General features: G+C 45.7%; 1 protein-coding gene across 1 annotated transcript; it reads left to right on the forward strand.

The window, feature by feature from the left end:
* The first annotated feature begins 1,439 nt into the window (after positions 1–1,439).
* On the forward strand, positions 1,440–12,608 carry LOC133349775 (carboxypeptidase inhibitor SmCI-like). Its single transcript, XM_061563503.1, has 5 exons — positions 1,440–1,584; positions 5,013–5,205; positions 6,579–6,758; positions 8,838–9,011; positions 10,036–12,608. Exons 1-5 carry the CDS (start codon positions 1,507–1,509, stop codon positions 10,143–10,145), a joined length of 735 nt encoding a protein of 244 aa, XP_061419487.1. The 5' UTR covers positions 1,440–1,506; the 3' UTR covers positions 10,146–12,608.
* The last annotated feature ends 212 nt before the right edge of the window (positions 12,609–12,820 follow it).

Genomic DNA, 12,820 nt, shown 5'->3' on the forward strand with positions numbered 1-12,820 from the left:
AAATAATACAAATATAAAACAATAAAATTCTCACGACGTTTCGATTGCAACACAAGCAATCATCATCAGGTGTGAAAACCACAGCAAGAAAATTGAAGAAAATTCAAATTTTCTTGCTGTTGTGTTGCAATCGAAACGTCGTGATAATTTTATTGTTTTATATTTTTATTATTGTATTGCTTCCCTTCTACGTGACTTTACCGAAAGAACGAAGAGTAATAAAACATGTGTTAAGATGTTCAAACACCAGATAGATCGCTTTTGCAAGGAATCAAGTGCTGCATTAACCACACGTACTTGTGGTGAACATACAAACAAACACGCTCTGATAATATATGCATTGTCTTTGAAACTGATTAGCCTACACCAACCAGAGACAGCCTTCTCTATGGCCTTATCTCACCAGTGTTAGACCAGATGACAACGTCAAAAGGCGAACGGTACAACGACCATGCACGTATCAGAGCATGTGTATAGTAGCTCGGGCAGTGCCGGATTAAGCTAGTGCGGGGCCTGTAGCATATGTTATAAAGGGGCCCTAAATAAAAAAAAATATATAAACAAATATTAAAACACAAATGTGTTACTTGCATAGTAAAGCAATCGATTTTTTTTCATTTGCTATACAGCCAGATAATACAACAAATCGCTAACCTTAAACACCCAGTCGTTCATAAAAGTTGAAGGCGGTATAGTACTAGAGTAATAGAGCAAGTGCAGAAGCACTGAACCGGAATTGATAGCTTGAAAGCATTTAGCGCGGGGCCCTTGAAAGTGCGGGGCCCGTAGCTACATGTGTAGCTACTTTTACTACTGGGATCATCCGGCACTCAGCTCGGGTGAGTAGCTATATCATGGGACCTTTTTGGCAATAAAATAATTCGCTCCCTGCTTTGCCCCTCGTTACACACAGCTGCGCCACAGACAGGTCGCATATAAACATTTTACTGTGTGTGCAAGCGCTTCAGTGGCTCTGCTCAGACGAGCGCAAAGAAAATGCATATGAAAAAAAAGTCAAAAATATTTCACTGCGTCAGACAGCTCTTTATGAAGATCTGTCTTGGAGAAGATATGTTTAATCAACCGCAGAATATTTCACATTCGCCTGCCACCCAAACTTCAAGACATATGTCCAAACCCATAATGACATACGCCACAAAAGTTGAACTCTCTAAGGCTTCAACAACAACAAAAAGTCGAATCAACGGTTCAACGTTTGAGGCCGATGACTCAAATATACATTTCCCACACACCCCGCATGTCATCGCAAACCCCCCCCCCCCAACACCTTCAGAAAGTTATCATCACAAAGTAAATAATGGAAAGGAAAACAGAAGCCCCGTTCCAGGGCCTCTGACGGCCGCCGTCCGTTCTCCTCCCCTTCCGAGGCCGCGAGGTCGCGGGGTGGGGTGTGGGATATAAGCAGTCGCCACCGCGTCCCCAACCCAACCACGCAGCCCCGCTCATCCCTCGTGAAGACATCCCGCTCGCGTCTCGCATCTCGCCATGGCCGCTCCGCTGCTCCGCGCCGTCGTCGCCACCCTCGCCACGCTGATGCTCGCGCGGCCCGGCCTCGGCCAGACAGGTGAACGACAGCCCCCCGCCAGCCTCGCTCTCCCCACGTGAATGGCTCCTCGATCATTACGGGGCACTCCACAACGCTCTTTGTCTCATGCGCTGCCCCTTATTTTTTCTTCTTCCTAGCGTTGTTCCCGCTGTGGCACAGGGTCCGCTTTTCGGCATTGTCTTCTCCATTTGGCTCGGTCCAGGGCATCTTCGGGGGATGCGTTGACAGTCTTCATGTTTTTCTTTATTCGATCCATCCATCGCTTCTTCGGACGTCCGCGTGGACGGCGGTCCTCTGGCTCAATACGCATGGCAGTCTTGGCCACTGATGACTCTTCACTTCGCATCACATGGCCGTACCACCGAAGCCTTGCCTCTAGCATCTTGTCCGCAATGGGGGCCACACCAAGTCGCTTCCGAAAAGTTGCCAGTCGTGGCAGGGCGCTCGTTTGACCGCGCGTCGCCACTGTCTCTCTCTCTCTCTTGGCCGTTGCAATGTTTTGGTCACGGTTGGAGGCATTGAGATGCTGGCCGATGTTGTTTTGTTCGTGGATTTTTTTTTGGTGAGCAATTGTATATTTGTGTGTGTGTGTGCGTACTATTAACAGGCACGTAAAAATAAACATTCTGAAGTTGTGTCTGTTTGAGGTCTCCGATGGCATAACAAGCCTTTTGAAGCCCTCTCTTCGTATACACAGTTGTGACCCTTAGCCTGCCTGTGAGCTTACAAACACTTTTGTTGATATAGTTTTTTTTAAATAAGCAACTGTGTATATTTTTTTACATTTGAAAATTAACAAATACATTAAACAGGTAGATCTTTGATCATTTTCTGAGGTCTTCTTTAGCTTAAAAGCCCTCTCAACGCTTCTCGTCATACAAACCACATGTTTTTGATACTGCCCTGCAGTTTAGGCGATGAATGCACACAGTGTATCATCGTAATCATAAGTTAATCTTAATTAGGACGTCAGGTGAACTACAGTATCACGTATACGTTTACACCGATATTCTATTGCAGTATATTTAAAGAATATTTACTGGTGGTTTAATGGCTGTAAGGGCCAATGGAAAACTGCTGCGATATCGGATGAAACACCAAATTTGAAGTGTGGTCTTGAAAATGACTTCTGGCAACACACCATAGAGACGAAGCGGGTGTTATGATGCTCTCTTTTGGTGTACACACTTCATTATTGGCGTTTCATCCGATATCGTAGCAGTTTTCCTAAGGAACCATTCTAAATTGCTACTCTCTGGCAGCAGAAAAAAAATCTATCAAGATTGATGCGAATGGTGTATTTGTTTTTGCTCAGTGGAACGTGGCCAAACTCGCATGTGGTTCAGACTGCGATATTTAAATGTTTATTTAATATCAACAGACAACGTTTTGTAAAATACCTGTTCGTACACATCAGGCGTGCAACGGTCTCAGTCCAAGTTTGAGAAATCCATCAAGAGAACCGCCGAATCCATGGCGATTATCTAAACCCCCTTACAATCCCACACGTGTGAATATAATGCGCTCGGCTGCCCACCACATACACAGAATAACAACTATAGATCATTGAGAGGGTATCGTGAGGGAGGGGGGAGGACTTTAGGAGAGTGACTGGAAATCTGGAATGTTTTCTGCATGTCGGAGCTAAATCAACTTATTCGCAACACAAGTTATATTGTTGCATCCTTTTTTTACGTGAATAACAAGAGACAATGTTTGAATACACTATCCCAGCAGCTCCATGCAAAATTGCACGCATGCATTCTTTTCATCCCTACTGATACAAGCATTGCAACAAAATCTCTCCTCTGCCACTTTAATTGAACTAGCAGGGCCATTATTCATTCATTTTGCCCGAACATCATTTGTGTTGGGTCTCACTAACTCGCTCAGTCTCACGAAGCCCCTACAGAGCCCCATTCAGTTATTCTACAAAAAAGCTATGCTAAGTGTTTCAAATGTGTAATTGATTAAAAAAAAACCCTTTGCAAAAGAAAAATATTCCTGTGGGCTGAAAACAAATATATTCAACAACATGCAAAGGGTGCGCAGCATTTCATGTACAAATGCTCTGAGCCTTATCCAACCCACCAGCTCAAAAATACTGAAAGCATGAACATGTTTGTTATTTATGCCACCAACTCAAACGGCAGAGAAAAAGCGGCCATCTCAACAGGCAGCTGGGATGGCCTCATCTGGGATGACAGCTGGGAGGACACATCCCAGCTGCTTGCTGGGATGGAAGTTCGATACGCAGGCTTTCGCGACCAATATTATTCACAATAAAGGTTTTTTTTTGCCTTTTTTAAAGGAGCGCTGAGTTAGATCGTGTAATTATCAATGTGTTGTTAACCCACCTCCACCCAACAAGGCCATTAGTAACGTTAGTCACGTAAACACAACGTGCTAATTAGTTACTACTTCAGCGCACCGATGTGTGGGTGAATATACCCACTACATTTAGACGTTTCGCTGGTGATTACAACCAGCTTCATCAAGAAATGTTCACGTTCGATTAGCACGGTTGGTTTACGTATGGCGCAAAAGAAGTTCCACATACATACATGTACAAAACAGTACGTTTGCTTCACTGCTGCTGGTCTATGCAGCATGAATGGAAGGACAGCTTGGTTTTCCTTCTTAGAAAGACTCCGTTTTTTTTACGACGTCTGCCACGTCTATTTTGCAACGGCGAATTCAACTCGCTCAGCGGCGCAGACGATCCGTAGCACCGTACACGGTCTCTCTTCCCCTCCACAACCCCCTGCCTCGATCGAGCCTTAGTCGTCCTCACCCAACCGGGATTTCTGTGTGAGCTTTTACTCGTCACTCTCGCACACTCCCGGCACGCTGTCTGGGAATCGGAAAAAAGCCTTTGGGTTTTTAAGATCGATGTCTTTTGCGTAAATCCATGGACGCTTTAACGGTTTCAATTATATTTTGCCAATTGCGGTAATGCGTCATGTGTTTATTTATTTTAAAATATGTATGATATTTTATGTACTTTTCATGCATATGTTATTTTCGCTGAGGAAAATCTACATAAAATAAAAACGATGAACAGTAGGACGCATGTAAAGTATAGAATTGTTCATTGTGGAATAATTGAATTGCATACTTCAGGAAAACTACAGTTCCCAATAAAATTAGTTCCTTGGATAACTCTATTATGCACTAAACATATCAGGGGTGGGAGCGGTGGTGCGGTGGTGAGCGCAGTGCTCAATGAACATGGCAACCCGAGTTCGATTTCGGGCGATGGCGAACAAAAGTGGTGAGCGATATTTGAACCAGATAAACCAGCGACCACGAGCCAAGTCCTGGTGCCCTCTTTCCATACCACCTCTCTCTTTATTCATCAACATTTTGCTCTCACCTCCTTGCCACATTAGCCACAACTCCGTCCACACTCCCTCACGCTCACCTTCACACCCCTTCTCCCGCTGGGGCGGGTGCAGAGTCTCGCTCGAGCTGCATGATGGATTTGGACCCGGGGCCGTGCCGCGCCTACCTGCCGCGCGTCTTCTACAACCGCTACACGCAGCGCTGCGAGCCCTTCCACTACGGCGGCTGCTTCGGCAATGGCAACAACTTCGAGAGCCTGGCCGAGTGCAACGCCCAGTGCGCCTGGATCCCCGGTGAGACCCCCCGGCGCTGGCGCTCCGGCGATACGGTGGCTCGGCTGGGGCAGAGCGAGCGGCCCGCGAGCAGAAGGTTGCAAGTTCAAGTCCCAGTTTTGGGCGTTGAGAGTCAAACTCCATCGTCTGATCAAAATACTGAAAGCGTGGTAATTGTTTTGTGGCGAGATATTAACTACCTCACCTGGTATACAGGAGGTCGTGGGTTCGATCCCGACCCTCACGCCTCTATATTTGGAGTTTGCATGTTCTCCCCGTGGTCGCGTGGATTTTTCTCCAATTTTCCCCTCCACATTTATAATGACACAATTAGAGTATTTGGCTGCTATAAATTTCCATATGATAAACCACTTAATTAGGCTATCATTTGTGATGGCCAGGCCGCTTCTGAAAAAGAGCTACATAGCTCAGTTGGACCTTACCTGGTAAAATAAACAATAGGCTTGAAGTAGGTTTAAATTTGGGCCACCGACTCAAACGGTTGAGGAAATGTGGCCATCCCAGGAGGCAGCAATGGAACAACATGTTTGCTTCACTGCTGCCTGTGTGTTGTGGTCTAGGAAGCGCGAATGGAAGGAGACCTTGGTCTTCCTTTTTTGAAAACTCGGTTTTTCATGATGTCCCTGCCACATCTATTTCTGAATGCCGAGTTCAACTCGCTCAGCGGCGCAGAAGATCCATAGCATTTTGGGGTTGAGTCAACCTCACCAACCCCCTCTGGGGGTCGATAAAATTAGTACCACTTGCAGGGAATTTAAAAGTGTTTGTCCTCTGGGCAGACTCGCCCCTGCAATAGGAATGTCGTATTTCCACCAATGGCCAAGAGCTATGAGTACTGCCTCAGTGCTCATTTGAGCAGGACATCACTTTGTCTTTGACCACAGATTACAACTGAGGAGGAAACAAACTGATACCAACTCTCCCATGACTCTTCCAGATTCGGACGTTAAAGATCCCGTGAAGTTGTTTGCAAGAGTATGTGCTGGCGTCAAGGCCCGAATTTACCAAATAAGAAAACAATTACCCGCAAATGACCTAATTGCGATTATACATGGCAACAATCACCGCCAACTGCAAACAACTTGGCAAGACCCTCTTGATAGAGAGTCATGAGACTCAGTGAGGCTTTCCTGGCTAAACACGCAAATAAAATAATCAAAGTAATAACTCTGACATTCCACAGCGTGCACTGCACGGACCCACACAGCAGCGTCGCACGCAATCCTTTGTTGTCCTTCCACCCTGCAGAGTTGGCTTCGTACGGTGCCAAAGATACCATCGCTCACGGCGCTTCGCACGATCACGGTGACAGCATTGGGCATAAACACGCGCGCGGCGTACGAGCTCGTGCATCGCGTCTTCCTGCCCCCTAGTTGCGCCGAAGGCGTGCCGCCTGGAGATGGAGGTGGGCGTGTGCCGAGCCCTCCTCCGCCGCTACTTCTTCAACATGACCTCGGGCTCCTGCGAGGAGTTTGGCTACGGAGGTTGCCAGGGCAACCTCAACAATTTCAAGGATGCAGCATCTTGCTACCAGCACTGCGTCCATCGCCCAGGTCGGTGCCGTCCTCGCGCCAATTGCGTTCGTCGTCGGCGTCCGCGTCATCACTTGCTTTTATAGTTGTAGGCAGCCTGTGCACGCCCACGGTTGACTATGTACGGTGCGAAAGAAGTTCAACATGCAATGCATGCAGAGGTCAGAGCGTTGAGATGGCAGCACTGAGATTCTGGGTTCGAATCCAGCTTCTCAAGTGCAGTGAGTTGATGATCTTAACCCCTGGTCAGAGATCACTTGAAGGGATCTCAGAAGTAGCTCTTTGATACGCGCTTCCACGGGCAGTTCTCTGAAACAGAAAGTTGAACTGCTTTGCGAGAGTTCGTCATCTCAAATGGGTGATACCAATTGAAGAATGGAGATAAAATCTGAGAAGACTGTCTTGGATTAATACACGGCCTCCACGGAGGGTTGGGGGGGATGCGTGACGTCAGCAGGCACACTGCGTGACGCTGCCGCATGCGGGTGACATCACAGATGTGACGTCACCGCTCACTAGCCGTGAAAAATATATACAATATTGCGCCCCCCCCCCCCCCCCCCCCAATACAAAAGTCTATTTTTATACTTTTTGTATTGTGTACAGTCTGGAAGCTACCCACATGCCAAATTTCAAGTTTGTTGCATGTTGGGAAGTACGCTAAACATTTCGAACAGACACATATATTCACGAATGTCCTATTTATATATATAGAAGAGACATTTCCTTGTTTGTATCCAGAAAAGCCTCACAGAGGCCCAATATTGTTTCAGAAGGGTCTTTCATAGGTGTTGGCAAATTCCTTTGTTTTGAGTGTTTTTACTTGGGGGGAACCACAGTGCTTTGAGAAAACCTATCAAGGCCGTAGCCATGGAGTCAACATTGGGGGGACCAAATCTTCCAGGGGGTCTGGGGGTCCCCCCCTAGAAAAAAAATCTAAATTTAAAAACGAATTTCCTGCCTAAAATATAAAAAAAAATCACTAACACATGGGACTGACTTTTTATTTTATTGTTTACAATAATGTCTAATAGTGTATTGCATTACATTGCTCTGTTTTTTCTTTTTTACCTTTTCTTGTTTCATTGCATGGAATGGCAGAGATTAGGGATGAATAAAGTACAACCATAACCACAATCTTATAAACAGAAATCTATTTCATAGCAATATATTGGGGGGGACATTTTGAGCATATTTGAATATTGTGGGCGATGTGTCCTCCCCAATATATTTTATAATTACGGCCTTGAAACCTATACACACAAGGCAACAGCGCTCAATGGTGTGTAGAGACCGATTGGGAATATATTTTCTGTACTGCCGTCTCATGGCCACCTCACAGCTCGTCGGAAGCGTCACAACACTTTGTGAAATCTGCTCCATCCACCAATCCTGCCTCCAAAGAGCCGGTTTGCAGATGCGCGCTACCGCATCTCTCATACAGCGGCATCACGTCATGAAACGCACCAGATGTGTGATGGTGATGATGCTGATAATAATAAACCAGACCTGCTCTTTGGGGAACATCTGTGCCGTTCAGTGTTTCCATCTGGTAGATGAAGCTCTAAATGGAGCCACTGCTAAACCACCTGAGCACGTGACCTGAAACCAAGAATAGTTCTCATGTGTGCAGGTGTGTTGCCTCCCAACCGAGAGCCACTTTGCATACACACCTGCACGCAAGTCAGCGTTAGAGGACACGAGAGCAGCACCGGGAACTCCATAAACTAAAAAAACGGCCCAAAACAAACAACAACAACAAGGCCGCGTGGTGCAATGGGGAGAGCAAGAGCGAGCAGTTTGGGTTACGAGCACACCAGCCGATCGAAGGCGATAGCCGTACTCTCCTGCCTCGAACCATAACCAACCAGTCAACCAGCCACGAGTAGCACCAGTCCTCCCACTGACCGCTAAACCAACTAGCCAACCAAACACAAGTACCAGGTCCTTCTACTCCGCTAACCCCACCTCTCACGCTTCAATATGCCCACTGTTTCGTTCACTTTTCACTTTTGGCGTTCGCTCGCACCGCCCGCCGCCCTGACGTGCTCCGAATGCTGTCTCCCCCTGTCCTCTCTACCTCCCTTCCTGCGTGTGCAGTGCTCCCCCGGATCTGCCTGATGAAAGCCGACCCTGGCGAGTGCAGCGGCGTCATCCCGCGCTTCCGCTACAACCCGCAGACGAGCAGCTGCGAGAGCTTCACCTATGGTGGCTGCGGCGGCAACGACAACAACTTCGGCAGCGAGCGCAGCTGCATGAGCGTCTGCGGCCAGGGTCAGTGCTGCTCGGTTGCCGTCCTCTCTCTCTCGCTCTCTCGTTTTTACCAGCAGAGGCCTCCTTTGTGTTGTAGCTGTCCTGGGAGATCTGCAAAGTCTTCCTGGGACATTACGAGTCTATACACCCCAGTGTTTAAATCAGCCGGAACAGTCAAGAACGCTGACCCTGGGAATTGTTTCAGCACGAGCGCTCATCTCGCCTTATTTTTGTCCATAAAACCCGGTAATATTGTCACAGGAATACAAGGTACAGTAATGTATGATTATTACGGATAGACGTACCTCATACTCTAGTGTTAATGCCTTACACCGATAATCCCTACTCCAAGCCAACCTCGCAGCATTCTGGAAAATAGAGTGGGGAAATTAATAATAATGCTTTCATTTTATAAAGCATTATTCATGCCAAAAGCATCCCACAATGCTGTACATTTATTAATTATATAAGGATTAAATCCCATGTAATCGGTTGGTTACGTACAGCGCTAAGAAGCCCAACACACACACACACACGTACAAACCAAGCAAATTAAAACCTTCTGAGAAAAAATTATAATAAACTAATTAACAAATAGCACCAAAACCAAAAGCACAGAATTCACCAACACAGTTACATATAGCTTCTCCCCTCTCACAGACACCTTGTGAGATATTACTTTTTCCCCTTCTAAGTCCCATTACTTTGTGCCTTAGAAGTGGCAGCCCTAGACATGGGGTCTTGGCTCAGGAGGGTTGGGCGGTCGGGGGGGGGCGGCATTTTTCTTCATCTGCACGCGTCACCGCGTTCCGCGAGGGAGTGCGCTTGTTGTTTATTTATAGGCTGAGCATAATTTTGTTCGCGAGGGGTCACGGGATCAACAAAAAAACATTATTTTTACAGTAGGTGCTGCCCCTGATAGTTCAAGGCAGATGAGGCGGTGTTGGCAATTCCCAGAATGCCAGATTTTTTTTACATCAAATCATGCGGCGTTGCGGTTCAATGGAAATCAACTTTAATTAAAAAAAAACGTGTTGTTTTTCAGCTGTCATTCCGGCGTCTACAAGTGCTCAGTACCTGAACCCGTCTCGTCGTGTCTTCGTGGCCAGGAGGAGGCAAGGAAAGACCTTCAAGCACAAAATTATTCGCCAATGAACGATGCACACGACACAACCAAATGAGGCCACAGGTCTCTGATGTGTTTTCGTGCATTATGTCCGACGTTTGGCTCCACGTGCTGGAAGCTTAATCAGGAACTCAATGAGAAGCTTCCGGTATGTAGAGAAAAACGCCGGACATTGTGCCGAACGACTCCCAAAAACATCGGTGAGCCATGTAGTACAACCGTGAAAACCTACGCAGTGGTAATGCCAAGGTTGCTTTCAGAAGGGGTAAGGATTTGCCGTGGCTACAATGCAGCATTTCAATTTTAGTTTATTACTGGATTAGTTTGTAGCTGTTTTACAATTGTAAATAGTTTGTTAAAGATGGTTAAATTATTGCCTTTTAGAAAACACCTCAAAAGTGAAAAGGAAAGGCAGTATTATCTGGACCAAAATATTTAGTATCTAATTCTGAATCATTAAATTCTGAAGTCACTGTCCAATTTTAATTCAACGCCAGATGTATAAAGTCAATGATTTATACAGATCATGTTTCACTGCATCGTCAGTTTGTGATCTCTCTGGATGGTGTTGGGTGGATGCTATGAGCCCCTGGCAACCGAAATGTGGTGAGATCTGTCCGTCGTAAGTGATAATTTCGTCGGAATCATCACGAGCCATGGAAACAGGCGTGGTCATCAGACAGTGCCAACCTTCACACGGCACCACGAAGACGCGCTCCACTGCTCAAATCACGGGGCATGCTTCAAGAAATTAAAATCATAGTCGTTCGTATTCATTCACAGTCCTTTGTCAATGGACTACTGGATGTAATCCCCCACCCAATGCCGTGCTGGTCGTGTTTGTTGAACTTCTTTCGCACCGTACGTAGCCAACCGTTCTATACTTCACGCTCGTAAGTGCAGATTCGTTAAGGGGGCGGAGGGGGGGGCAGAATCGATTTGGTTACCAATCGCCACTGACTTTAGCCGTGGCAATAAATTGAACTCGGTCGCAGAGTCCATAGCTCAGTGTGCCGTTGCCCCACCCGTTTTCGGAAATGTGCTTATAAAAACTATTAATAACAGCCATCAGTACATCTCTCCACATGAAAACAAAAATATTATTTACTCCACCAGCGTATGGGGTTTCCAGATAAATATTATTTCGTGCCATTTGTTTCAACAAGAAAGCTCTGGACTGGTTTTGACCTTTTTGGGTCTCATCAGTCGGGTCAGGCTTGTTAAACAAATACCACTGGGTGGCCAGCTGATACTCTCATAGGGTACTCCATGTACACAACAAGACCCTGTTCAACTCCTAAAGGAGTTTTCTATATATAACTAAAAGTTATCTTCTTGGTTCTTTCGGTAAAGTCACGTAGAAGGGAAATAAAAAAATAAAACATAATAAAATTATTCTCACGACGTTTCGGCCACAACGCAAGCAGCCATCCTCAAGTGAAGAACAGGTCTGTCGGGGAGACAGCGTCTTGCGTTGTGGCCGAAACGTCGTTAGAATTATTTTATTATGTTTTCTTTTTTTTCTTTTATTATTTCCCTTCTACGTGACTTTACCGAAAGAACCAAGAAGATGAATCCCTGCAGTCACGAAAGCTTTAAATCGAAAAACTAAAAGTAACTCGTGTTATTCATTAGAATTGTGGATGCCAATGCATTACCCATAATGCACCACATTAGATGGGTCTTGAGACATTTCCAAGTCCACCGCTGTGCAAACCTCCAGAAGTGCTGCAATTGTGAGGTGCGCTGAGTAAACCAGAGACAGTCTCCCTTGCATATGTGTGGGTGAATGGCAACACCTACGTTTATGTCCACATTAGATGACCCAAACAGCAGTGCATGTGCCGATAACGTAGACGTGAGTCATCCCACACAAGGAGGCACGTTGTGAAACTCGCCAAACAGCCGAATCGACGTGAACGTGCCTAATCTCATCTGATATTAAAAGATAATCGATCTTGAGGCCGGTTAGCAAATGCGTGGGAGACTGCCTGCAAAGTACCATATCTTGTCGGCTTGGGCTGCGAGGTAGCCAAGAGAAGGCAGGAGAGCAATGGAGTCTTCGCATCTATCTGCGGAACTTTAAGTGTACCTCATCGTGTGCGTGGGGTTTCTCCAAGCAACTCTGAATTCGTCCCACACGCAATCTGTTAATTAATGAAATTGGCTTTGAACTGCAATCGCAGTAGCCCCGTGAGCAAAACACTCTTGAGGCTCAGTGAGGCAGTCCCCTGCGAAAATATAGAACAGTACTTTTATGAATCAAGAACCCGAGGGTTGTCACATAACCGATTATAGTACATTGTCATCTAGATGCCGTTAAACATATTTTATGCGTCCTCCATCTTTATATAGAATTTTTCGTTTTCCAAAAATAAAATTGCACAGAAAAAATAAATATATGTTGTATACAGTAGTGTGACCGAGTATTTTTTTTATGAACAAAAAATGTGTTCAGTTGGAATTTTGATTAAAGCTTCTCAATATGCTAATGGAAATTCATTCTTTGTTTGAATTTGTCGAAAAGAAAAGCAACTCATTCACAAGTGACACAAATAATTGCGGGATTCTCTTTCACGGGAAGCTTTTTTTCTACATTTTACTTTGGCAGACAGTGCAGCTGTTATCATTCATATAACACCGTAGATAGTTAATTAGTTTTGTTTTCATTTCATGACAAACCGAGGTTTCAAGCGTGTTTTGT

Source organism: Lethenteron reissneri, chromosome 31, assembly GCF_015708825.2.
Source record: "Lethenteron reissneri isolate LAM-NWPU_2019-01 chromosome 31, ASM1570882v1, whole genome shotgun sequence".
Classification (NCBI taxonomy): Eukaryota; Metazoa; Chordata; class Hyperoartia; order Petromyzontiformes; family Petromyzontidae; genus Lethenteron; species Lethenteron reissneri.